Source organism: Bufo gargarizans, chromosome 8, assembly GCF_014858855.1.
Source record: "Bufo gargarizans isolate SCDJY-AF-19 chromosome 8, ASM1485885v1, whole genome shotgun sequence".
Classification (NCBI taxonomy): Eukaryota; Metazoa; Chordata; class Amphibia; order Anura; family Bufonidae; genus Bufo; species Bufo gargarizans.
This window is the reverse complement of record NC_058087.1, coordinates 57,639,956-57,667,336: the sequence shown is the minus strand read 5'-3', so window position 1 is coordinate 57,667,336 and position 27,381 is coordinate 57,639,956. Positions and strand designations below refer to the sequence as shown.

The window sequence follows — 27,381 nt, the reverse complement described above, 5'->3', positions numbered from 1 at the left end:
ACAAATACAAGCAAGCAGACATCACTTTACACAGATTTATTTCTTAAAGGGTCATTTTCTTTTACACAGATTTACAGATAAAGCATTCCCTTTTATACAAGTCCTTCCACTGGGTAACAAAAACTATAAAATGAAAAATATAAAATAGTTTGCCACGAAAGTAGACGCGATATAGTATACCAAAGTATAAAAGGCTGTACAAAAGAAGCCGAATCGACAAAAGGAAAATATACATCTGTACAAAGTGTGACTGGCAGTGGGTTTTACAGGCTTACGTAAATGACAAAAATACAAAGAGTGGGACTGATCGACGCTGAGAGCTAGAAAGGCATTCCGACTTCATATGCTCCTTTTCATCCAGCTGTATCTGAGGCCGTTATATTTTCCTCATTTTACCTGTAAGACCCAAAAAAAAGCTTTTGGGGGAGAGGAAGGGAGTTGGTGGAAATAGAGAAAACCAATAGTGCAGACCGGCCATAATATTATTTATAGTATTATGGCCGGTCGGCACTATTGGTTCTCTCCATTTCCACCACCCCCCTTCCTCTCCTCCAAAAGCTATTAATAAGACCAGTGTTTTGGCTCTCTTATTCCTCCCCCCAAAAAAGAAGATCCAACAGAGACACATTAACGGCTATGTAACTTTGGGGGCAACTTTTTTATTACTTATTTTGAGCTATAAATAATTTTTTCAATTGGTCTTTATAAAAAATAGAGCTGTACAGAGCTGAGATACTGTAAGGGCTCTTTCACACCTGCGTTCTTGTCTTCCGGCATAGAGTTCCGTCGTCGGGGCTCTATGCCGGAAGAATCCTGATGAGGATTATTCCAATGCATTCTGAATGGAGAGAAATCCGTTCAGGATGCATCAGGATGTCTTCAGTTCCGGACCGGAACGTTTTTTGGCCGGAGAAAATACTGCAGCATGCTGCGCTTTTTGCTCCGGCCAAAAATCCTGAACACTTGCCGCAAGGCCGGATCCGGAATGAATGCCCATTGAAAGGCATTGATCCGGATCCGGCCTTAAGCTAAACGTCGTTTCGGCGCATTGCCGGATGCGACGTTTAGCTTTTTCTGAATGGTTACCATGGCTGCCGGGACGCTAAAGTCCTGGCAGCCATGGTAAAGTGTAGTGGGGAGCGGGGGAGCAGTATACTTACCGTCCGTACGGCTCCCGGTGCGCTCCAGAGTGACGTCAGGGCGCCCCAAGCGCATGGATCACGTGATCACATGGCACGTCATCCATGCGCATGGGGCGCTCTGACGTCATTCTGGAGCGCCCCGGGAGCCGCGCGGACTGTAAGTATACTGCTCCCCCGCTCCCCGCTCCTACTATGGCACCCAGGACTTTAATAGCGTCCTGGCTGCCATAGTAACACTGAACGCATTTTGAAGACGGATCCGTCTTCAAATGCTTTCAGTTCACTTGCGTTTTTCCGGATCCGGCGTGTAATTCTGGCAAATGGAGTACACGCCGGATCCGGACAACGCAAGTGTGAAAGAGCCCTAAGGCTACTTTCCCGCTTTCCGTTTGTGAGATCCGTTCAGGGCTCTCAAAAGCGGTCCAAAACGGATTAGTTTTGCCCTAATGCATTCTGAATGGAAAAGGATCCGCTCAGAATGCATCAGTTTGCCTCCGTTCAGTCACCATTCTGCTTGCAGCGTTTTGCTGTCCGCCTGACGAAGCGGAGCCAAACAGATCCGTCCTGGCACACAATGTAAGTGAATGGGGACGGATCTGTTTTCTCTGACGCAATAGAAAACAGATCCGTCCCCCATTGACTTTCAATGGTGTTCAAGACGGACCCGTCATGGCTATAGAAGACATAATACAACCGGATCCGTTCATGACGGATGCAGACGGTTGTATTATTGTAATGAAAGCGTTTTTGCAGATCCATTACGGATCCGCAAAAAACGCTAGCGTGAAAGTAGCCTAATAGAGGGATCTGAAATCTCTCTCTTTTCTGTCAGTCAGGGAGCTGACGGCTCCTGATCTCTGACCCTATAAACACTCATTATAGCTCAGTTCTCAGTTTTTTTGGGAGGATCCGTTTTTTTCCCCACAGATCCCTTGTAATAAATGCCTATCCTTGTCCACAAATGTGAAAAAAGTAGGACATGCACTATTTTTTTTGCTGAAGGGAAACACGGACAACGGACGCGGAACACAAACGGATGAACTATCAGCATTTTTGCTGACCCATTGAAATGAATGGGTCCCCATCCTATCCGCAAAAAAAAAACGGAACGGAGGCCGAGAAAAACATAAGGCCTAAGACTGTGGATTAAATAAGTGTTTATGAGCTCTCAGTAATTTAGAGATCAGGGTCAGTAATTTAGAGATCAGGGTTATTAGATGCCCGGCACAAAGCGAAAGTAAGATGCAGAAAAACAGTCAACCCTTTGTGACAGAACAGCTCAATATTTTTTAATAAAGACCAGTTGAAAAAAAATGATTTTTATCCCCAAATTAGTAAAATGCCATCGTAAAAAAAAATGAAAAAAAAAGTCCCCAATATGTAAATAGCCTTTAAAGGGGCTGTCCCACAAAAAATATTTTTTAAAAGCAGCACATGGATCTGAATATTTTTGTAACTGTATGTGATTAAAAATGTAGTATCGCCTATAAACTAATAATATATTCAATAAACTCTATTTGTATAGCGCCACCTGCTGTTTTCCTTATTTCTCCATCCACCTCGCTGAAATGGTCACGTTTCATATATTTTTTTACTATTTTACTTAAAGGGTATGTACACAGTTTTCTATTGCTCCAACACATCCATAATGAAAAAAATAAAAATAAAGGAGAAAACATGGATTGCACGCTCAGAAGCCATGCATTGGTCTATTGCTTCTCAGCAGTTAGTTGTATGCCAAGCCATAATCTATGCACAGTACACGGGGCCATTAGTATACATTTTGATTAAAATGCATAAGCCCACTCACCACGTCAAGGTTGCCTATTTCGAGTGGGTAACTACTCTAATTTGGCACAGCACCATGCGGCAACCACCGCTGCCGCAACACAGCGCCTGTGGGTGGCAAGACCCAGCAGTTTGACAGCACCCCTGCTGTCAGACCAAGTCCCATTGGCACTAAGCCCTACCAACCCACAGGCATAGCACTGAAACATGTGGACAGATGTCTAGAACACATCTGTCCACGTGGTCTCAGAACTTAAATTGAGACCAAGTAGCCTTCAAACTTTATGCAGTCCCCTAATTAAAAACACCTGGGACGAAAAGGAGGAGGACAGATACCATGAAAAAAAGCAAAAGCACCAATAAAGTTCCATTAAAAACATGGACTGCCCATCCACAAGCCATGCATTGATCTATAGTTGTATGCCAAGCCATGGTAAAATAAAAATGGTGATGCAAATAGTTTTAATTAAGAATACTGTTTTGTGTCTACAGCTTCCTATGCCGATCTCAAAATAACAAAAGTGTGGCTATTCTTTCAGAGAGACATGATAAACTATCAGCATCACTGGATTTTCTAAAATGCGGCCATGTTCAAGCTTGGTTGGTGGAAACAATCTTTAAAAATGGTAATTTCGTATGACGTTAATGGGCAAAGCTTCTTAAAGGGGTTAACCACTTTTTACTATTGATGATCTATCCTCAGGATAAGTCATCCATATGAGATCAGGGGGGTCTGACTCCCGACACCTCCGCCGATCAGATGTTTGAAGCAATTTCAGTGGTGAGCAGGTGCAATTAAAAGTATGGCGTCCTATTAACTTCTATGGGACAGCTCCTTCCTGTTCAAGTGAATAAGGCCTCCTGCATACGAAAGTGTGCGCCCCGTGGCCGTGCTGTGGGCCGCAATGCACGAACACCGTCTGTGGGGAAGCCGCAGCGGATCGCGGACCCATTCACTTTAATGGGTCCGCGATCCGGCTGTTCCGCTAAAAAGATAGGACATGTTCTATATTTTTTCGGAACGTTAGTACAGAACGGAACCCCACGGAAGCACTTCGTAGTGCTTCCGTTCCGCATCTCCGGATTTGCGGACCCATTGAAGTGAATGGGTCCGCATCCGTGACGACGAAGTTTTTTGCCAACATTTACACCTGTTCCTAGGCTTAAATGTTAGTATGGGTGCCTTCACACGCGGCAGATTTTGTTGCAGAATTTTCTGTGCCTGAAAATCAGTTCATTCACCTGAATGGGGCTTTCAGAAATCGACATGCTTGCCAAGTTAATGGAATGGATTTTCAGGTGCAGAAAATTCTGAAGGTACCCTTAATTTGCTGAGGCTGGAGTCATGGCCTAGGCACGGCACCCGACACGTCCTCGTCCATCTGGTGGACATGGAAAACCGGCCGTGCGACTAAATATTGCTGCACATCTAACTAAAATAGTCCCTTAATAAATGTGCCCCCCCCCCCACACACACACAGTGTAGCCCAGGCCTATATGTCCTACTGCAATGGACAAGAGTAGCACTGTCTTTTCCCTTATTTAATATGGACTATACCTAGATATATTTTTTCAGGGTAAGAACACGCAATATACATTTTAAAAAAAAATTACGTAAACTAAATATTTAAAAATTATTTTGTAAAAATAAACCACCATGGATACAGCATAAGACTAGATACACAAAAAAGAATTTTGCATTAATAAATAGAGCGCTGGATCTTCAGAAGGTGACATTCCGTGTGAGCGGTGCACGCAGAGACTTGCATCATTGCAGAATATACATTCAGAGCAGGCACCAAAGCACAGTCAGAGCGGCCACAATGCCATTTAGTATTGCCATGGTGTAGCCCATGTGGAATGAATGGCCGGTCATTCGCCTAAAAGGAAAAAGGAATATTATATTAGATGAGTTTAGATAGAGAGGACGCAGCAGAGACTACAGGATCGGAAAGACGTACAACAAGAATATATAACAGCAAATAAAAGCAAAACTGTGACCAAAATGCTGACTACACGGAGGATAGGGCGATGTGAAGATTCAAGAGACATGTCAGGCGATGTAAGCGGTGCCGGTAATATAAACCGGTCGTAAGGACTGGGGGGGGTGATGAATTAGGGATCGACCGATATAGATTTTTTAGAGCAGATACCGATAACCTGTGAACTTTCAGGCCGATAACTTATATTCTGTGCATTTTCATTTTTGGAAAAAAAATTAAAATTTCTGTTACGGCATTTACCACATAGGAGATTATAGTTTGGACTTTTCGGACATGGCAATATGAAAATTGGGAAAGGGGGTGATTTACACTTAATATTTTGGTGGGTTTTTGTTACACTTTTTTTTTAAAGGGATTCTGTCACCTCTTTTTACCCTATAGAGATGCGGACATGCACGGCTAGATTGCCACTAGCTTGTCTGCAATATACCTGTCCCATATCTCTGTGTGCTTTTATTGTGTTTAAAAAAAATGATAGTGTTCCTTCCCTGTGCTGGCATCAGCCTCAGGGAAGGAACTGCGAATGCACGAGCTCGCGCATGGCGAGATTACGGCGATCTAACTTTGTAAGCAAGGAGGAGATTCGGAGGACTCAGGCGGGGCTGGGCTCCAAGAAGGTTAGTACAGCCCCTTGGGCTCCTTACCCGGCTCATTTACATATCTATAAAATCATTTTTTAAACACAATAAAAGCACACAGAGATATGGGACAAGTATATTGCTGACATGCTAGCGGCAATCTAGCCGTGCATGTCCGCGGCTCTATAGGCTAAAACGAGGTGACAGAATCCCTTTAATAACCATTAGCCCCCTCAGGGGCTAGAACCTGGGATCTTTTAATCCCTTGTCCTATTCACCCTGATAGAGCTCTATTAGGGTGAATAGGACCTCACACTCTAGCCTGTCCATAGTACACACAGCAGCAGGGAGCTTACTATGGCAGCCAGGGCTTCAGTAGCGTCCTGGTTGCCATGGTAACCGATCGGAGCCCCAGGATTACACTGCTGGGGTTCCAATCAGAAGCTGCCACTGCCACCAATGAAGAGGAGGGGACCCTGTAGCCACTGCCACCAATGACTAATACTGGGGGGGTTTGGGCGCACCGCGCCACCAATGATTTCAATACTGGGGGGGGGGGGGGGGGGGGGGGGGGACGACGCACTGCACCACCAATAATTTTAATACTGGGGGTGTGGGGGAGGGCGCACTGCGCCACGAATGATAATTAACGTTTAATACAGGAGGCAAGTGTGTTGGCGCAGAATCACACAGCCGGCACCCTGCCTCTGACAGGAAGCTGCAATCAGCAGCAGCAGTTAACCCCTCAGGTGCGGGGTAACTGCCGCTGATCGCTGCGCCCTGTCATATAGGCTGGGCACCGCCTGCTGTATTTGTATTAGACGTTAATTATCATTGGTGGCGCAGTGCGCCCACCCCTCCTCCTCCCTCAATGGCAGCGCGGCACAGGGGGAAGGAGAGAATGACTACTCCCTGGTGCTACTGAGGGAACATGAGCACGCTGACAGCAGCGCGCTTATGTCCTGCGATAGCGCGCTGGACGCATTATTGGCATATATCAGCAAGGTTAGATGCCGATAACTTTAAAAATCATGAATATCGGCTGATAATCGGTCGATCCCTAGTGATGATGACCAGTTGTCATGAATCAGAGATTTACCTATCCATGGGCTATGTTCTGGTTAGTTAATAGATACATAGACACATGGAAAAATACAGCATTAACACCCAACATAAATATCATATTCATTGTACATATCATAAAAATGAACAATGCTGACCATTTACATGCTTCAAAAAACGATCCAGTGTAGAGTTCCAACAATTACCGTACTTACATCGTATGGCGCCACCTGGTGTTCGAAGCGCACATAAGTGGTCACTCATGCTCAGTTACTTTCCCCACAGCCAGGTCTCTGCATAGTGATGCTCTGTTTACTGCAGAAAAGCCAGTAGAAATAGCTTTCTGACTTGATTGTCAAGGAATGACCAGAGCTTCTGCAGCTAAGGAGACTTCTTCAGCAAGGGGACGTCACTATATTACGGATCGGCAACCTTCGGCACTCCAGCTGTTGTGAAACTGCAACTCAAAGCATGCACACTTACTCGGCTGTTCTCATAACTCCTACAGAATTAAAAGGAGGATTCTAGGAGTTGTAGTTTTAGAACAGCCGGACCGCCAGAGGTTGCTGATCCCTACACTATACTGTAAGCTGCAAGAGGGGGAAGGAGACAGATTTTAGAGAAGATTTGGGTATTTTTTGACATTCCTATCAATAGCTGCTTTCAAGATTCTGCGGGTCCTGCAAGCAATTAGCAGGGTAACTTCATGACGGTCTGCTGCGGTCACGCGTCAATATACGACATATCACCACGGTGCTAATGTTAACAAGACACAGCAGGGGACCACGCTACAGGCAGTGTGGGCGAGTCTAAAGGTCCCTTTACATGGGACAATAGTGCAGCAGATAGTCGGGAAGGAAGCGTTTCTTCCCGACAATCTGCTGCTCGCTGTGGAGGAGACCTCTGCATTTACATGCAGCGATCTCCTCCAGAGATGGGGAGGAGTGATCGTTAATGCCATCGCTCTTCCCCATAACGACTCGTTGCTTCCCGGCAGCAGATCTTGTTTACACGACACGATCTGCTGTCGGGAAACCAGGATTTTTGTGCTGCACTAAGAACAAGCGTTTCGCTCATTCAACGGGTAATCAGCGGTACATTTACACCGCCAGATCACTGCTAACGAGCATTACTATAAACACTCGTTACTGATGATCTATGCGATTCTCGGCCCCTGTAAAGGGCCCTTAAGTATATTACATTATTATCTAAAGTGATTTGGAGCATTTTTTAGGAGCGAACCCCTTTGAATTATATAATAGAGAAGCAAACGTTTTCCATTAAATGAGTTCTCCACTTTGAACAATTCCCATTTATTAGAAGGGTCCATTGACAATTGGCTGATCACTGATCAGCTATTATTTCCCTGCAGCGCCACCACAGGAGATATTAGGTATTACACAGTTTCCATTCAAATCAATGAGCTGTCTGTATAATGCAGGACAGGAGGACGCGGCCACCAGAGAGCAAGAGGGAAGCTCTTTGCAGCCGCTCTCCTTCGAGAGACGAAGATCATGAACAAAAGACCCCCCTCCCCCGCCTCTATTAACTTATACAGAAAATGGCTATTTACAAACTTGACAACCACTTTAAGGAATCCTGGCAAATTCTGTATATTAGTGCGGTCTACTATAGTGCAGTGTGAGTTTGCTGCAGTAATAGGGCGGCCAAGCGTCTGGTTTTAGGCCGGACTGTCCGGTTTTCTGGCTCCCTCACAGGATCTGGACGGACGCAGGGATGTCCCCCCTTTCAGCAGCTCACGCTCAGACAACAGCACGAGGCTTCTCTCACCGCCAGTCCCTAGAGCAGGCGGACATGGCTCTCTTTGGCTGACTGACGGGAGAGAAGCACTCCTGGCCCCAAGTGCAGCTCACTTCACCTTCCCCGGTTACTGGGGGGCATTGCTTGCAGACTTGGGGGCGTGACTTGCAGACTTGGGGGGGGGGGGGGGGGGTGGCTTGGCACCTCAGGGGCGAGGTTACAGTGTCCCACTTTTGAGGGGGAAACAAACAGCCACCCTATGCAAATTTCTGGATTATCAGATGCCAAATAAAAGGAACATTTATTCCATGGCGCTCGTCGTGGAAAAGGGTTGCACATGCATAAAACAAACCAAGTACAATAAGCATGAACATTCGCTGGTCCAGAAGAAAATAAAGAAATTAAAATAAATAAAATGGTGAAATCTGCAGTAACTATCAGACAAACATAGAAACAAGCGCAACGGAAGAGAAGACAACACAGCACAGTCCCCTGACTTATTTTAGGAAGCCGGCACTATGGGGGATATTTTAATCGCTTCACAATTAATCTGAAAAACAAATTAAAAACTAAATGTTCACACAGCTCACAGTGTGCGCAAATGTCTGCTGCAATAAAAGTTTTGAAATATTGCCCAGAGAGCATCGTGTACAGTTTACGTTTCATCGACCTCTCAGCGGTCCGTCTTTTGTCGTGTCCATACTGCAGTCACCGCCGGCTCATACCGCCCCATCAGAGTCATAAGGAGCGCGGTGTACACAAGCAGCAGCCCCTAATACAACGACTGTTCTCTATTCTTATTCCTGCAAATCACAACGCCCACAGTGTATCAGAGTCCTGCAGTGAATTACTGACGCAGGTAAGGCACTGAAAACTAATGAACCGAGACACAAACCAGTGCAGCCATCTTTCCCCACCATATCACTGGAGGCCCACAAGAGGAGAGGCGATGGTAAAGCCATACAGAATACACCTTCAGCCAGAAGCCGCACACACATAGGGTTGGCAGGGCGGAGAGGGGAGTAAGCTGCTGCCAGAAGTGTTTGGCTAAGAACAAAAGGATTGGGAATGTTGAAACCCCACCGATCAGCTGTTTGAAGAGTCTGTGGCCTTATACCAAGCACAGCGCCATACATTGTATAGTGGATGTGCTTGGTATTGCAGCATAGCCCTATTCACTTTGAATGAGACTAACTGCTCCTAGACCATGTGACCAATGAATGTGACATCATTGGCCTAGGATGAGGCTGCGGCTCCTCTTCAAACAAGTGACCCCCCCACTGATTAGATATCGAATGCCTATCCTAAAGATAGGTTAATCAATATAAAAATCCCAGACAACCCCTTTAATCTAATGTAAATGGCCAGTTTAACCGGCTGCCATTGGTATGAGGGCTGGTATCATGAAGAAAAGTTGCGATACTATGCCTCCCAATGGAGGGAGAGGGGACAGGTTGTCATCTCGCCTCCCAATGTCACCTGCAGCTTCTTCCTTTCTTATATAATTAGAAAGTAAAGCTTTATGCTACATCCCGAATATGGAGCCTAGAATACAGAGTTCTAGTATCCTGGTATCGTTTGAAGCGAAGGCTGGGGCTACACCGCAACATGTGTCGCCTGATAGCAAGTCTCCGAAAAGTAGCATTTATGTAACCCGAGTGCAACTTGCTGATAAGCGACTATTTAATGAAAAGTTGCATGTTGCACGTGGCTTGTATTGTGGTCTATGATGGCAAAGTTGCATACAACTTGCAACCAAAAATATTGCTAAATCAATGTCCCATAAGGTTAAAGATAGGTTCACACCGGATCTGGCCTAGCTGGCTTCTGCCGTTTACTGCTGGACCCCGAAAATATATGCAATTTTTGTCTGGCCAAAAGGCAGCGTTTCGCACAAACGGGTCAACGGGGTCTGGTGGTGAACGGCAGTGTCAGACTAAGCCAGATCCAGTGAAATCCTGCTCAATTAAACAGAGGTGTGAACCTACCCTAAAACTAAACATCACTAGTGACACAAGTAAAGGGTCGTAACTACAAAACTGAGGCGGAGCTGCACTCTCCGTGATGCGACACAACTGGTTCACGAAGGCTTCTATAAGCGGTGTAAGCTATAAGAGAGAATCCGCTTATCCAAGACCACCATCTACTGACCAATCTTTTGGATGCAATGTTTTCGGCTGCTGCCATGGATTATAGCTTGATTCACACAGTGCCTTTTTGATGTACAGAAAAGAAGCATGTAACCGTGATTTTTTTCACACAAGTGTATGTGCTCTCAATAGGGAGAGGTGAATAAGCTGCTGCCAGACACCTCTGGTGGGGTCTTAGCTCCTCTAGGAACAAAAGGAGCAGGTGCTGAAATCCAACATGCCCAACCCTTCTTTACCCTGACATCGAGGGGAAGTACCTCCATAAACATTAGATGGTTGATCTGACCCATTTATATAATGCGCATGGCCACTTTAAGAGACGAGGGTCCAGGGACTGTTCAGCTGGGATACAAGCAACTTGTAAATCACAACTCCCTCTACTCCCATTTTGATATTGATGCCCTCAGGAGGTCCGACTTCCGCTGATCAGCTGCATTAAGAGGCTGCGGCGCTGTGTGAGCACTTAGGCCAGGGATGGGCAATCTGTGGCTCTCCAGCTGTTGCAAAACTACAACTCCCAGCATGCCCAGAATGCCTACAGCTATAAGCCTACAGCAGGGCATGGTGGGAGTTGTAGTTATACGACAGCTGGAGAGCCACAGGTTGGCCATTCCTGACTTAGGCCTTTTCTTAGGTCATGTGACGTCACGGTCATCAGTCACATGGCCTCGGAGCATCTCCGTCCCATTCAAGTGATACTAAGCACAGCCGCGCTATCCAACGGATGGCGTGGAGCTTAGTAACCTGTAAGGAGGCCACGGCATTCGCCAGAGCTCCAGAGAGCGATGCGACTTCCTCAAACAGCTGATCAGCGGGCATTCGAGGATAGACAGTCATGAAAATCCCTGAGAACCCCTTTTAAAATCATATAAAATGTGGATGTAACTAGGCAGTAAATATACTGCCTCTCTCTGGACTTACACTGCCCTGAATATTGTAGGCTTAGGTAAGAACCAGCTACATAAGTACTCTGCTCAGAAGCCCCAGGTAGATGGGCGTGTTCAGTCTAAAAGAGGCGCTACCCTCAATTAATACTACAAGAAAATTTAGACTAGAACCTTCAGAATCACAGGTTCATATCCATGAAGCAAACATAATTATAAAAAAAAATACAGAACATGCCCAACAACCTGGGACTTCTGAGCAGAGTATGTATGTAGCTGGTTCCTACACTGCCCTGAATATTGTAGGCCTAGGTAAGTCCAGAGAGAGGCAGTATATTTAGGCCCGTTTCACACGGGCGTTGCGGGAAAATGTGCGGGTGCGTTACGGGAACACCCGCGATTTTTCTGCGCGAGTGCAAAACATTGTAATGCGTTTTGCACTTGCGTGAAAAAAATCACCCATGTTTGGTACCCAAACCCGAACTTCTTCACAGAAGTTCGGCCTTGGGATCGGTGTTCTGTAGATTGTATTATTTCCCTTTATAACATAGTTATAAGGGAAAATAATAGCATTCTGAATACAGAATGCATAGCAAACTAGCGCTGGAGGGGTTAAAAAAATAATAAAAAATAATTTAACTCACCTTAGTCCACTTGATCGCGGCCCGGCATCTCCTTCTGTCTCCTTTGTTGAATAGGACCTGTGGTGAGCATTAATTACAGTAACAGGACCTTTGATGACATCACTCCGGTCATCACATGGTACGTCACCATGGTAAATGATCATGTGACGTACCATGTGATGACCGGAGTGATGTCATCAAAGGTCCTGTAATTAATGCTCACCACAGGTCCTATTCAACAAAGGAGAGATGCCGGGCCGCGATCAAGTGGACTAAGGTGAGTTAAATATTTATTTTTATTTTTTAACCCCTCCAGCGCTAGTTTACTATGCATTCTGTATTCAGAATGCTAATATTTTCCCTTATAACCATGTTATAAGGGAAAATAATAATGATCGGGTCTCCATCCCGATCGTCTCCTAGCAACCGTGCGTGAAAATCGCACCGCATCCGCACCTTCTTGCGATTTTCACGCAACCCCATTCATTTCTATGGGGCCTGCGTTACGTGAAAATCACCGCTTATGTGAACAGCCCCATAGAAATGAATGGGTCGGTATTCAGTGCGGGTGCAATGCGTTCAACTCACGCATTGCATCCGCGCGGAATACTCACCCGTGTGAAAGGGGCCTTAGTGTTAGGGACTAATCTGCGGAAGCCACCTTGACGCCTGGTAGATGGCCCCAACACACGTTTGATCAAATATGTGCGTGAAGAGCTTCCATTAACTCATTTATAGTCGGTATTGTACCACTTTTATTTAGAATGATCCCCATTTCTTAGCTCTATTGTTTGTATGTATAATGGTGTGCAGCCATTTTCTTTTCTACCATCTCCAAAATAGGTCATGAATATTTGATTGGTCGGAGAACCCACACCAATCAGCTTTTTAAGGGGCCACAACACTAAGGTGAGCACTGCTGCCTCTTTCACAGACTAAGGCCTCTTTCACACGGGCGTTGCGGGTGACGCGCGGCAAAAGATGCGGGTGCGTTGCAGGAAAATGTGCAATTTTTACCCATGAGTGCAAAGTGTTTTAATGCGTTTTGCACGCACGTGAGAAAAATCGGCATGTTTGGTACCCAAACCCAGAACCCGGGCTTCTTCACAGAAGTTCAGGTTTGGGATCGATGTTGTGTAGATTTTATTATTTTCCCTTATAACATGGTTATAAAGGAAAATAATAGCATTCTTAATACAGAATGCAAAGTAAATTAGGGATGGAGGGGTAAAAAAAAAAGAAAAAAAAAAAGTAAACACCTCATCCACTTGTTCGCGCAGCCCATGTGATGGCTCCGCACTCATCACATGGTCCATCACCATGGTGATGGACCATGTAATGAGCGCAGTGACATCACCAAAGGTCCTTTTCCTCCCAGGTCATCAAAGAAGAAGAAAGACGAGCCGGGCAGTGGATAAGGCGAGTTTAATTATTTATTAATGTTTTTTTAAACCCTCCATCCCTTATTTACTTTGCATTCTGTATTCAGAATGCTATTATTTTCCCTTATGACCATGTTATAAAGGGAAAATAATAAAGATCGGGTCTCCATCCCGATTGTCACCTAGCAACCATGCCTGAAAATCGCACCGCATCCGCACTTGCTTGCGGATGCTTGCGATTTTCACGCAGTCCCATTCACTTCTATGGGGCCTGCGTTGCGTGAAAAACGCACAATATAGAGCATGCTGCAATTTTCACGCAATGCACAAGTGATGCGTGAAAAAATTACTGCTCATGTACACAGCCCCATAGAAATGAATGGGTCTGGATTCAGTACGGGTGCAATGCGTTCACCTCACGGAAAACTCGCCCGTGTGAAGGAGGCCTAAGATATCACATTCATTGGTCACGTTAAAAAAAACAATAATTGCCCACATAGCTTTTAAATAAGTTGCATTTCACAAATGTGTGTAAACATTGGCCAAGCAGTAAGTCATGCCCAGTTTTACAAACTCTGGAATTCTGCCACAATACTGGTGTAAAATGCGCCAAAAAAAGTTGTATATACATCGATAAATGTGGCGATATAATCCCTTGATGTTCAAAATGCAAACATGCTTTGAAAGGCATTACTTACCTGAACCGTGCTGGGGACAGTGGAGTGGGTGGAAACATGCCCGGCTCAAATGAGTCAAAATACGTTACAGTCCAAGAAAAACTGCAGCAAGAGAGACCGGCCAGGAGGGACAGGATGAGCAGACTCCAGCAGCCTGAACATAGAAAATAAATGAACACCATACAAATATTTTACACAGTATATGACACACGCGCAACGCACTATAAACCACAGCAACCAATCACACAGCAGTTCTTTGCATCCAGAAAGGCGCAAATTAAGGCTACTTTCACACTCTGGTTTTGTGCGGATCAGTCATGGACAGATCCGTTCAGATAATACAACTGTCTGCATCCGTTCAGAATGGATCCGTTTGTATTATCTTTAACATAGCCATGACGGATCCGTCTTGAACACCATTGAAAGTCAATGGGGGACGGATCCAATTTCTATTGTGGTCAGTGAAAACGGATCCGTCCCCATTGACTTACATTGTGTGCCAGGACGAATCCGTTTGGCTCAGTTTCATCAGAGCAAGCAGCGTTTTGGTGTCGGCCTCCAAAGCGGAATGGAGACGGAGGCAAACTGAGCGGATCCTTATCAATTCAGAATGCATTAGGGCAAAACTGATCTGTTTTGGACCGCTTGTGAGAGCCCTGAACGGATCTCAGAAACGGAAAGCCAAAACTAGTGTTGAGCGAACTTGTGTTTTAAGTACGGAGTCTAACATTCGGGTTATCAAAGAATCGCGTTATAGATTCCGCTACCATGGACCATAACGGAATTTAGAATCCATAACGCGATTCTTCGATAACTCGAACCCGAACTTTAGACGCCGAACTTAAAACACAAGTGCGCTCAACACTAGCCAAAACGCCAGTGTGAAAGTAGACTAAAGCGAACCGTGAAGGAAAAGAAAACACTTAGGGCTCATGCACACGGCCATTGTGTCCCTGTCCGTGCCTCCACAACGCAAATAAAAAAATGTAATAAAAAAATAGGACATTTTCTATTTGTTTTATACGCTGCGGACGGATCACAGACCTATTCAAGCTGAATGGGTCTCGATCCATCCCGGCTGCCGCACAAATTGCAGTCCCCAATGCACAGAATGGCCGCATGCATGAGCCCTTAACATGTGGCTCTGACCACGGTGGGAGCAATCAGCATGTGTCCAGTGCACAACGGACAGGGTACAACTATACGTATACGCTGCAGATTTGTGTGCTGCAGTGTTTTACAGTATCGGGAAAGTGGATGAGATTTTAAAAAATCTCATCCACATGCTGCAAAAAAAATAAAAAATATTTATGTAGCATGTCAATTTATGCTGCAGATTTCCACCCTTTGCAATACAAAATCCGCGCCACAGTCCATGGCAAATCAGCATTTGGATTTTTTCTGCGCATTCTGTGCACATTTCCGCATTGGAAACATCACCCTGTGTGGCCGTGCCCTTAGAAGATCAGCTGCACTCTAAAATAACCACTAAAATATTTCTGCAAATGATTACTTAAAACTTCTGTACGACCAATCCCAAGTATACCTATGGGAACGCTGGGTAACAAGCAATACTCCCACCATTGCAGCCTCCACATCTTTCCCAGACTCCTCAGTGTATAATCCCTATAGTTCTGCCGCTCTGGTACTACAGCAGAATTAGGCAACATGCACATGAACGTGCCATGGGGCAGCCGCATGAGGATCGCAGACCCATTCACTTGAATAGGGTCCGTGATTCGCATCCGACGGTCGGCACCGCAAAAAAGTAGTGCATGTCCAGAAACACAGCGGAAGTACTCCGTAGTGCTTCTGTGGGGTTCCGATCCGTGCCTCCGTTCCGCATCTCCATGATTGCGGACCCATTAAAGTGAACGGGTCCGCGATCCGTGATGCGGAATGCACACTGCCGGTACCAGTGTATTGCGGCAATACGACCACCGGGGGGCACCACGGTTGTGTGCATGAGGCCTTATACAGGCATTCAGGATCCTGGCAAAGCAGGAGGACAACCTGTACGAGAACAGCATTACAGAAACATCTAAGAATGAGTTAAATAGAAATGTTCACATTTTTGATAGAATAGGAAAAGTCACGTTTATGATGCCACATTTACTATTGCCAAAATAATTATATTAAAGGGAATTATAACCCCACAGAAATAGACCCTGATTTATCCCGCCTTCACTACAGAATTATGGCTTCAAAAAAGTCACAAAATGGTGCTTCTGGGACTTTTTGGGCTCACTTGCGCAAAGCGTTTTGAAATATGGGTGGGGAAGAGGGCGTGGTTATATATGCTAATGAGGTTCACAAAATTTATCACAGATACATTTTAAACTGCCACTCTCACTCCAGTAGGAGGGTGGAGAAGGAAAACTGGAGGAGCTTCTCTAGAGAGAAAAAATAAAAAGTTAGGTTTAAGGGCTTCTTAACACAACAGTATGAATTTTGCAGTCCACAAAAACTACGGATGACGTCCGTGTGCATTCCATATTTTGCGGAACGGAACAGCTGGCCCTTCATAGAACAGTAATATCCTTGTCCGTAATAATAGGACATGTTCTATTTTTTTGCGGAATGGAAATACGGAAACGGAATGCACACGGAGTAACTTCCATTTTATTTTTTTGCGGAGCCATTGAAGTAAATGGTTCCGCATACGGTCCGCAAAAAAACACGGAACGGACACAGAAAGAAATACGTTCGTGTGAATGAGCCCTAAGGATGAGACAAACACGTGACCTCCGTTAAATGCACATAAAGTACGCCAACTCAAAGAAAAACGGACTAACTTCCCTCCATATTGGTCTTACCAAGGAGACTAGTTTTGAGTCCATCCTCACTCACTTTTCCGGTCTGCATATCTAGAGAAGAGGAGGGAGATATTAGATTACATTCTTCTTTATACATAAACACATCCCACAACCTCATCATCCTAAAAGGGTTACCCTATATGTTCATACCAAAAGTCCTGCAGGGCTGTTAATAGCTGTTGTAAAGCCACCCTTCAATTCAATTAAAAAACTAATTACTTTAAGAGCTGTTTTACATGAGCGGATCCCGTGCATGTCATCCGCTGCATGAATGAGAGCCAAGCCGCGCTCTGGACAGCAGAGACACGGAGCAGTAACATTATTGATAATGCTCCGTGCCTCTCTGATCTTTTTACTACAAAATCACGGTGCCAACTTTATCTCACTGTGATTTTGTAGTAGAAAGATCACAGAGGGGCAAACAGCATTATCAGTCATGTTACTGCTCCGTGTCTCTGCTGTCCGGAGCGCGGCTTGGCTCTCATTCACGCTGCGGATGACACGCACGGCATCCGCTCGTGTGAAACAGCCCTGACTGGGGAACAAACAGAACACTTTCCTGGGGACCTCCTGGTCATCCTTTCAGCTGCTGGCTCCTCTACTGCTAATAAAGATGGCCGCACCTTTCTCAGACTACCTGTGGCACACTGTGCGTTTGGTAGCGCAAGATGCTTCCTGCTGCGGGTGGACAAGTAGAAAGTGCCTTGGACTAAGGATAAACAGTATCGATTATGGAAGACAGAAGAGGAGTCCGGGATCGACAGAGCAACAGGTGAAATGATGAAAAAAAGAGGTCACCGGGTAAGGGTACTTTCACACTTGCGTTGTTTGATTCCGGCAGGCAGTTCCGTTGCCTGAACTGACTGCCTGATCAGGCAAACTGTATGCAAACGGATGTCATTTTTTCTGACTGATCAGGCATTTTTCAGACTGATCAGGATCCTGATCAGTCTGAAAAATGCCTGATCAGTCAGAAAAATGCATTGCAATGCATTGCAATACCGGATCCGTTTTTCCGGTGTCATCAGGCAAAACGGATCCGTTTTTTTTTTTTTTCTCATTTTTAAAGGTCTGCGCATGCGCAGACCGGAAGGACGGATCCGGCAATCCGGTATTTTGAATGCCGGATCCGGCACTAATACATTCCTATGGAAAAAAATGCCGGATCCGGCATTCAGGCAAGTCTTCAGTTTTTTTCGCCGGAGATAAAACCGTAGCATGCTACGGTTTTCTCTTTTGCCTGATCAGTCAAAATGACTGAACTGAAGACATCCTGATGCATCCTGAACGGATTGCTCTCCATTCAGAATGCATGGGGATATGCCTGATCAGTTCTTTTCCGGTATAGAGCCCCTGTGACGGAACTCTATGCCGGAAAAGAAAAACGCTAATGTGAAAGTAGCCTAAGTGTTGTGTTTATTCCCCAGATGTTTTTTTTTTTTTTTTGTTGAACCAGAGGGTGGTTTTAATTTTTTTTGTCTTTTGGCATAAAAAAATAAATAAAAAATACCTTTATTGTAATAATTCCATAATATGACGGATTCAAACTGTGACTGACAGACCCACTGAATTATAATAGGTTCGGCCTGTCAACGTTTGACAATAAGAATAGTTCCACATGCTCAATCAGCCCAGAAAAACATTGTCCCCTGACCCGAACTGACCATCATAGTAATTTATGATACAGCGAGTTCATATGTGTACTCACATGATGATGTGTGTACAGAACACTAGCCCCTCAATCAGTATTATAATTTACTACGCAGTCAGTTTGGGTCAGTGGAGCCGGGAGATGTGACCAACACGGATGCATTTTTCGGGCTGATCAGGGTCGTGTACATGAGCCCTAACACAGATGCCGTACATTCATGGTACAGAATTGTCTACAACGCTATGTTATATTAAAAAGGTATACCAGCCGAAATGGAAGCCAAAAATTGGATTTTTGTACTTACCGTAAAATCCCTTTCTCGTTCAATTCATTGGGGGACACAGCACCATGGGTATATGCCCAGCTACCACTAGGAGGCGACACTAGATATCAAAAAGGTTGGCTCCGCCCAGGTGGGCTATACCCTCTCCAGACACTAGGCTAATCAGTTTGTACCAATAGCAGTAGGAGAAACAAAAGCGAAGAACCAACATGTCCTGGAGCGAGAAAGGAAAAGAGAACAGCAGCCCGGTGACAGAAAAAAAAAAGGGAAAACAAAAGGGTGGGGTCTGTGTCTCCCAATGAATTAAATGAGGTAAAAGGGTTTTTACAGTAAGTACAAAAATCTAATTTTCTCATTAATGTCATTGGGGGACACCGCACCATGGGACGTCCCAAAGCAGCTCCATGGGTGGGAAGGAAATCTCATGCAAAAAGTTGGACGCACAGGTGCTGGAGAACCCTGTGACCCAACTGGACCAGGAGAGGCCATAGCATGAAATGGTTCCAAAGGAAAAAATATAGGAGACCGTCAGGATTCCAAGGAAAAGAGCCTAAGAAGGAACAAGGGGAAACACCCGGTTCCTCCCGAGGTGGGAAAGGGAGCAAGGCAGATGTCCTGCGCAAGAACCAAGAGTTGAACAAGTGCCCACTAAAGAGCCCGAGCAAAGATCTGGAAGAACCAGGGCCTCCTCCTGAAGAAACAGGAGAGTAGCACGGCAACGTCTGTTGGGAACGACCTAGCGCTCTGCATATGGAAGGATGCTCCAGGAGGAGAAACCATAAGGCCCCTTTCACACGGGCGAGTTTTCCGTGCGGGTGCGATGCGTGCGGTGAACGCATTGCACCCGCACTGAATCCTGACCCATTCATTTCTATGAGACTGTGCACACGAGCGGTGATTTTCACGCATCACTTGTGCGTTGCGTGAAAATCGCAGCATGCTCCTCTTTGTGCGTTTTTCACGTAACGCAGGCCCTATAGAAATGAATGGGGTTGCGTGAAAATCGCATGCATCCGCAAGCAAGTGCGGATGCGGTGCGATTTTCACGCATGGGTTCTAGGTGACAGTCTATTCACTGTATTATTTTCCCTTATAACATGGTTATAAGGGAAAATAATAGCATTCTGAATACAGAATGCTTTGTATAATAGTGCTGGAGGGGTTAAAAATAATAAAAAAGTTAACTCACCTTCTCCTCTTGTTAGCGCAGATGCCGGTCTGTTCTTTATCTGTGGGCTAAAGGACCTTTGATGACGTCAGATCACATGCTCCATCACCATGGTGATGGACCATGTGATTGGAGCATGTGATCTGACGTCACCTCAGGTCATTCAGTCCACAGCTAAAGAACAGAGTGGCATCTGCGCGAACAAGAGGAGAAGGTGAGTTAACTTTTTTATTATTTTTAACCCTTCCAGCACTATTATACAAAGCATTCTGTAGTCAGAATGCTATTATTTTCCCTTATAACCATGTTATAAGGGAAAATAATACAATCTTCAGAACATCAATCCCACGCAGTTCGGGTCTGGGTACCAAACATGCGCGATTTTTCTCACGCGAGTGCAAAACGCATGACAATGTTTTGCACTCGCGCAGAAAAATCGCGCATTTTCCCGCAACGCACCCGCCTCTTATCCGGGCAAAAAACATGACGCCCGTGTGAAAGAGGCCTAAGAGGACAGACCCAACAAGAAAATTAGACTATGAGGGTACCTGGCAGGAGGAAAAATGCCTGGAAAAAAAGGATGGAGCAGTCCTTAACCAAAGGAGAAAAACTTCCTGGAAACAAGCTAAAAGACCCTGTGGACCGGCCCTCAAGCAATAAAGAAAAATCATGCCTAGTACAGGGGCAATGAGAAGACTTGGAGGTACTGCACCGGGTGTCAGATCTGAATGGGCCAGCCATATACTGGATCTAAAAATTGCAATTCTACTCCGCCCAAAAAGGGGGAGAACATATGGTTGCCAGGTACATACTCCAACCATGATGGTTTGTCGGATACAGCGCCTTGAGATAGTACAAGTACACCGCCGAACACGACGGTAATGAGGTGCCAGATGCATACTAAAACCAGAAAAGGGTGATGAATACAGCATCTGGGGATGGTACCATCACTCAGCATGAAGAGGGGCCCCATGATTGCCTAGCACACATTAGAGCCAGGAGAATACACCCAGTAATGCAGGAGTCATATGGGCCACAGATTGTACCAACAGGCCACAGCACTTGGAGAAACTATAAATACTCCGCCTGAATGGGAGTAATCTGATTGCATGGTGCACACGATAATGAGTGTGGAGACATAGCTACAGCATCTGGAAATGGCATAGGTACTGTGCTTGATAAAGGAGTAGAATGACTGCATGATGCACACTAGAACCAGACAGGTGTAATGGCGAGAAAAACGGCTGTGTAATGCAGACTAAAAACCAGACAGGTGCAAAGGCTACAGCATCTGCAGATGGTACAGGTAATCCACTGAAGAAGGAAGCAAGGTGGCTGCATGGTGCACGCTAGAGCCAGACAGGTGCCATGGCTACAGCGACTGAACATGGCATGTATACTTCGCCTGTGGTGCAGACTAGAACCAAACAGGTGTAATGGCTACAGCCTCTGGAGATGATACAGGTACTTCACCTAATAAAGGAGTAATATGATAAACCAGGGCTCCCCCATTAATATGTTGCGTGGTGCACGCTAGCCCCAGGCTGGTGTACTGGCTACAGCGTCTGGAGAAGTAATACGGTGGCCTGGAACACTCTCCGACTGTGTTCAATATAGCCCCTGGAATAGAGAAATTACTCCAGCTGAAAAGGAGATACCTTAGAACGAGGAAAGTCTGCTGGATACAGCATTTGGCAGTGGTACAAGTATCCCCTGTCAAGGTACGTACTAGAGAGGCAGCAAGCTGACTTACCTGTCAGGTGGGAAAGGGGGGCCGGGAGAAGACGCGGCCTAGGCGAGAAAGAAGCTGGGGCCTCGATTAAAGAGGTGGCCGGAAAAGGTGCGGACCAGAACCACGGGAGACCTGGGGCCCTCCGGAATGAAAAAAAACAGGTGAGGGGGGCCCCTGAGGAGGAGCGACGCTCAGGAAGGGTAAAAACGGGGCAAAAGGAGCACCAGGAAGATGTGGCCTAGTCCCAGCAGAAGCCGGGGAATAAAGTAGAGGGAAAGGCCGGGAGAGGCATGGGTGGCCAAGGAGGTGAAGGATACCCAAGGGAGGGAAGAAAAAGGGGAAAGGAGGGACCTAACCAGGCCCCACAAATAAAATCAATCTCATCCCTTGGCCAGAAAGGGAGGTTTAACCCGGGGGACCACTTGGTACAGGGACATAGGGGAGAATACTTACCGTCTGGCGTCTTCAGGCACCGCAGGGTCACCCTATCGGCAAACTCAACACTTACGTGGAATTGCCGGCATGATGCAGTAATGGGGGACTGGGTGACCGGTGTAGGTAGTTCAAGTACGAGCCCGCAGGGGGTGCAACTAAAGAGGTAATCCACGATGGAGCCCCATCCTGCAGCAGAAAGGAAAAAAGAATAAAATAAAAACGAAAAGCAGCAAGACCTGCAAAAAACAGAGCAGGTCATGGGTCATTTTTTGCGACTTTTTAAATAGTCACAATAGTAAATCTGTCTAGAGATTAATTTACATAAGAAAACACACCCACTTTCAGAAAACTGGCGAGCATAGTGCAGAGCAGAAAAAAGTCGCAAATTTTTGCGCAGTTTTAGTGATTGCGCAAAAATTTGCGACTTTTTCACTCCATTATTCTGACTTGAGCTAATGATAAATCTGGCCCTATGTGTATTCCTGGGGCATATGCTAACTGCACTCTGCAAACTTAGTGCAAATACGCCCTAATGTGAGCGTCTAAACCAGGGATGCTTAACCTGCGGCCCTCCAGCTGTTGTAAAACTACAACTCCCATGATGCCCTTCTATAGGATGATAGCTGTAGGCTGTCAGGGAATGATGGGAGTTGTAGTTTTGCAACAGATGGAGGGCCGCAGGTTGAGCATGCCTGGTCTAAACCATATAAAATCTATAGGTTACTGATCTCACGGCTCATATACCCGAAGCCTCTGAACTACCCAAGATGTCTTCCTGTATATAGTACATTACCTTGTACCACCATATATAAAATGGCAAAAAGAACGGAGAGGATGCTGACAACCACAAGACTGCAGACCATGGACAACAATCTGGCCGGCCATCTCCTGCCTCTTTTAGAGGTCACCACTTGTGTCTTGACTGTCCCGTTTTGGCCAGGCTGCTCGGTTTCTGGCTGCAGCACGGAGTCGAGGCCGTGTGTTTTGGTGGCAGAAGCCTCAAATAAGTCACTTTCCAAGTTTTTGACCACCGATTCGTCCTGTAAGCTTCCCTGCTCAGCTTGGCTATGAACGCTGTAGGACGAGGCGGACACAACGGAGCGACGACTGCTGCCCCTTAACCTCCTGGCGCTGGCGACGTAAGAGGCGTCCATCCAGGAACCTATAAAGAGCAAGATTGGTCACAGTCACCATTAATGTATTTAGGAGGTCTGGGTATCTAGAGGGTCTGGTGTGTGTATTCATTTTGAGAAGTGCTGATGGGGGTCATATGTACTAGCCATAAGCCAAGCTGTGTTTTGGGAAGTGTTCTATATAAATAGGAGTGGCATAAACCTCAAACGTTTTCTGCCCCTTTATAGTAACTCTTTGGAACCCCTGATGTGCCTTCTCTAAGGTTTAGCTCAGGTGATGTTACTGTCATGGGCACCACTGGAGCCAGTCACTGGTCCTATGTGTTCATATGTGCCCGCATTGCTGAGGAAAATGAGGTTTCAATATATGAAAATGAGCCTTTAGGAGCAACGGGGGCGTTGCCATTACACGAGAGGCTCTGCTCTCTCTGCAACTGCCGCTCTCTCTGCACTTTGATAGGGCCAAGTGTGATGGCATTTTCTCTTCCTGGCCCTGTCAAAGTGCAGAGGGTGCGGCAGTTGCAGAGAGAGCAGAGCCTCTCGGTGTAATGGCAACGCCCCCGTTGCTCCTAGAGGCTCATTTGCATATATTGAAACTAATTTTTCTCAGCAATGCGGGCACATATGAACATGGGACCAACACAGATCATTAAGGCTACTTTCACACTCCAATTTTGGGCGGATCCATCATGGATCTGCAAAAACTGATCCGTTACCATAATACAACCGCATGTAAACCGTCATGAACGGATCCGGTTGTATTATATCTTCTATAGCCATGACGGATCCGTTTTCTATTGTGTCAGAGAAAACGGATCCGTCCCCATTGACTTAGGGCTCAAGCACACAAACGTATTTTCTTTCCGCTTCCGTTCCGTTTTTTTTGGCAAACCACTCACTTCAATGGGGCTGTAGAAAATACAAAAGTTACTCCGTGTGAATTCCGTTTCCGTTTGTCCGCATGGCCGATCCACAAAAAAGTAGTGCATGTCCTATTATTGTCCGCAAGTCAACGGGTCCGCGAAAAATACGGAATGCACACGGAACACATCCGTATGTCATCCGTATTTCGCGGATCCATACTGTAGAAATGCTATGCCCAGCCCATATAACTGACGTGTTTGGTGATTAATAGGTTACTGTTTCTGTATTAAAAAAAAAAAAAAAAGGATCAAATACGTAAACCATACGGATAGGTTTTGTGCAATAACAGAACGGAAGAGGACTTAAATCAGAGAGAAAAAAAAAACTCAGATACTGAACAACGGATCTGTGAAAAACAGACCGCAGGTCGTGTGCATGAACCTTAAAGGGCTTCTGTCAGCCCACTAAACCCCTTTTTTTTTTTCCCGTTAATATTAATCCCTACACTGCAAGCTCCCTGTACATAAGCTAAATATTAATTTTCGTTCAGTAGATATTGTTAAAAATCAAGTTTTATCATATGTAAATTACCTTGCTACCAGCAAGTAGGGCGGCTACTTGCTGGTAGCAGCCGCATTCTCCTCTCATCATGACGCCCCCTCCGCCGTTTGATTGACAGGGCCAGGGAACGGGTTCGTTCTCTGCTGGCCCTGTTCGAATTCAAAATATCGCGCCTGCGCCGTACCTTTCTTTAATCGGTGCAGGCGCACTGAGAGGCGGCCTCTCTCCCGGCCGCTCCATCCTCAATGCGCCTGCGCCGGGTGTAGATGTGACGTCATCGGCGCAGGCGCATTGAGGATGGAGCGGCCGGGAGAGAGGCCGCCTCTCAGTGCGCCTGCACCGATTAAAGAAAGGTACGGCGCAGGCGCGATATTTTGAATTCGAACAGGGCCAGCAGAGAACGAACCCGTTCCCTGGCCCTGTCAATCAAACGGCGGAGGGGGCGTCATGATGAGAGGAGGATGCGGATGCTACCAGCAAGTAGCCGCCCTACTTGCTGGTAGCAAGGTAATTTACATATGATAAAACTTGATTTTTAACAATATCTACTGAACGAAAATTAATATTTAGCATATGTACAGGGAGCTTGCAGTGTAGGGATTAATATTAACGGAAAAAAAAAAAAGGGTTTAGTGGGCTGACAGAAGCCCTTTAACATTGTGTGCCAGGACGGATCCGTTTGGCTCAGTTTCGTCAAGCGGACAGCAAAACACTGCCGGCAGTGTTATGGTGTCCGCCTCCCGAGCGGAATGGAGACTGATCGGAGGCAAACTGATTAATTCTGAGCGGATCCTTTTCCATTCAGAATGCATTAGGGCAGGCATGCTCAACCTGCGGCCCTTCAGCTGTTGCAAAACTACAACTCCCATCATTCCCTGACAGCCTACAGCTATCATCCTACAGAAGGTCATCGTGGGAGTTGTAGTTGTACAACAGCTGGAGGGCCGCAGGTTGAGCATGCCTGCATTAGGGCAAAACTGATCTGTTTTGGACGCTTGTGAGAGCCCTGAACGGATCTCAGAAACGGAAACCAAAACGCCAGTGTGAAAGTAGCCTAAGCTGCCAAGTGCACAGGTAACAGGTCAGCTACTTTCATGGGTACAAAACTGCTGACAGACGCCCTTTAAAGGGGTTGTCCAGGCAAATGCCCCCACTCCGTGTGACACTGGGCATGGCATTTTCCAGGGCGCAGCAAGTATCGTACACGGGGAATTCGTTCAGAACCCATAAATGATATCCAGCATGCGGCGGTGTCCACACCCGATGTACCGAGGCGTAAAAAAAAAAAAAAACGTGGCCTACGACATCAATATGAAGAGACGGCGAAGAGACCCGATCAGTCGCTGTGGTCACCCTCTGGCGCTCCAGATGTTCTGAGACAAACACCTCCCAGAAGGCTCCATTCACTTCTATGGGAGTTGTGACAACAGCCGAGTAAGTTTGCATGCTGGGTGTTGTAGTTTCGCAGCAGCTGGAGCGCCGAAGGTTGCTGAACGCTGCGCTGTAATAATCTTAAGATGGAGCCAACACGTTTACAATTAGGCGACTAATGGCTATAGGTGACATGAACAAAAGTGAGGAAAAAAATGGCAATAGATCACTGGTAGAGATGAGCAAACCTCTGTTTTAAGTTCGGCGTCTAAAGTTCGGGTTTGGATTAGCGGAGAATCCAGATCTGGAACCGGATATGGATTCCGACTTCCGTTGTGGTCCGTGGTAGCGGAATCAATAATGGCCGATTATTGATTCCGCTACCACGGACCACAACGGAAGTCGGAATCCATATCCGGTTCCAGATCGGGATTCTCCGCTAATCCAAACCCGAACTTTAGACGCCGAACTTAAAACAGAGGTTCGCTCATCTCTAATCACTGGCCATCAGAGCTTGCACTCTAATGCCTCATTCACACGTCAGTGATTTCCATCAGTGATTTTGAGCCAAAACCAGGTGCGACTCTAAACATAGAACAGGTGCAGATCTTTCCCTTATGTCTGTGGAGGCTCCACTCCTGGTTTTGGCTCACAATCACTGATGGAAATCACTGACCAAACACTGACTGTGTGAATGAGGCAAAATGGTCTACGCTCGTGGCGATGGCGCAATACAGCGGCAGGATGACTTGTCTTCTAGCTCCAAAAGTTAAAGCTTTGTAAGTAATATGATGTAAAATGGTGATATAATAGGCGTCATATAATGATTTATTAAGAACCGTATTCCTCCGCCGTGAAGAACTTTTTTTCCTTCACCATTTACTGCGCATGCGCAGCGTGTGACCACTCTACTCCGTGACTGGAATCCTTCCGCCAGTCAGCAGCTGAGCGGGAGATTGTCATGTATCACGACGACTGGAGTTACCGGTTCGCGGCTGCCGTTGTCAGTAAACAAATAAGTAATTGCCGTACGATATGGTTGCTTGTAGTCGCTGTCAGAATCTCTAGTGGTTACGGGCGGCAACCCGGGCTACCGAGAAACCACCGTTGCCGCCTGTGTCGGTCTGTCACTGAGGTGACGCTGTGAGGTAGCGGAGGTCCTAGGGGAAGGGATAGGATAACTTATTCACTTTGCTACTGGTACCTTGTCACTCGCTCCCAGGCAGCAGCGCAGTAAACGCTAATATAAAATCCCGCTCCTGAAGCCAGGCTGCGTACACCTTTTGTCGCGCACACACTTGTCATCCAATCAGCGAG

The 27,381-nt window shown here is 46.1% G+C and overlaps 2 protein-coding genes across 3 annotated transcripts in view; one reads left to right on the top strand and one right to left on the bottom strand.

Annotated features, from left to right (window-relative positions):
* Positions 1–3,932: 3,932 nt before the first annotated feature.
* ARL6IP6 (ADP ribosylation factor like GTPase 6 interacting protein 6) lies at positions 3,933–27,381 on the bottom strand. Of its 2 annotated transcripts, XM_044302806.1 has the most exons (5): positions 27,269–27,381; positions 22,929–23,297; positions 16,867–16,917; positions 14,072–14,204; positions 3,933–4,810 (listed from the first exon to the last, which is right to left on the bottom strand). In XM_044302806.1, the coding sequence occupies exons 2-5, from the start codon at positions 23,287–23,289 to the stop codon at positions 4,717–4,719; spliced, it is 639 nt and encodes a 212-aa protein (XP_044158741.1). In that variant the 5' UTR covers positions 23,290–23,297; positions 27,269–27,381; the 3' UTR covers positions 3,933–4,716. The 2 variants fall into 2 exon arrangements, with proteins under 2 accessions (XP_044158741.1, XP_044158740.1); XM_044302805.1 differs by lacking the exons at positions 3,933–4,810; positions 14,072–14,204; positions 16,867–16,917 and adding an exon at positions 20,447–22,321.
* Positions 26,990–27,381, top strand: part of PRPF40A (pre-mRNA processing factor 40 homolog A) — a 38,610-nt gene continuing 38,218 nt past the window's right edge. The window contains exon 1 of the mRNA XM_044302803.1: positions 26,990–27,067. Coding sequence (XP_044158738.1) covers positions 27,026–27,067 — 42 coding nt within the window. The 5' untranslated portion in view covers positions 26,990–27,025. The remainder of the gene's footprint in view (positions 27,068–27,381) is intronic.

Bases quoted from the DNA above. Each gene is read 5' to 3' on its own strand.
- ARL6IP6 (XM_044302805.1), bottom strand. From the start codon at position 23,289: ATGGACGCCTCTTACGTCGCCAGCGCCAGGAGGTTAAGGGGCAGCAGT. The intron at 22,322-22,928 runs GTAATGTACTAT...TTTCTGCTGCAG, and splicing joins TTTATATATGGTGGTACAAG to GATGGGGCTCCATCGTGGAT.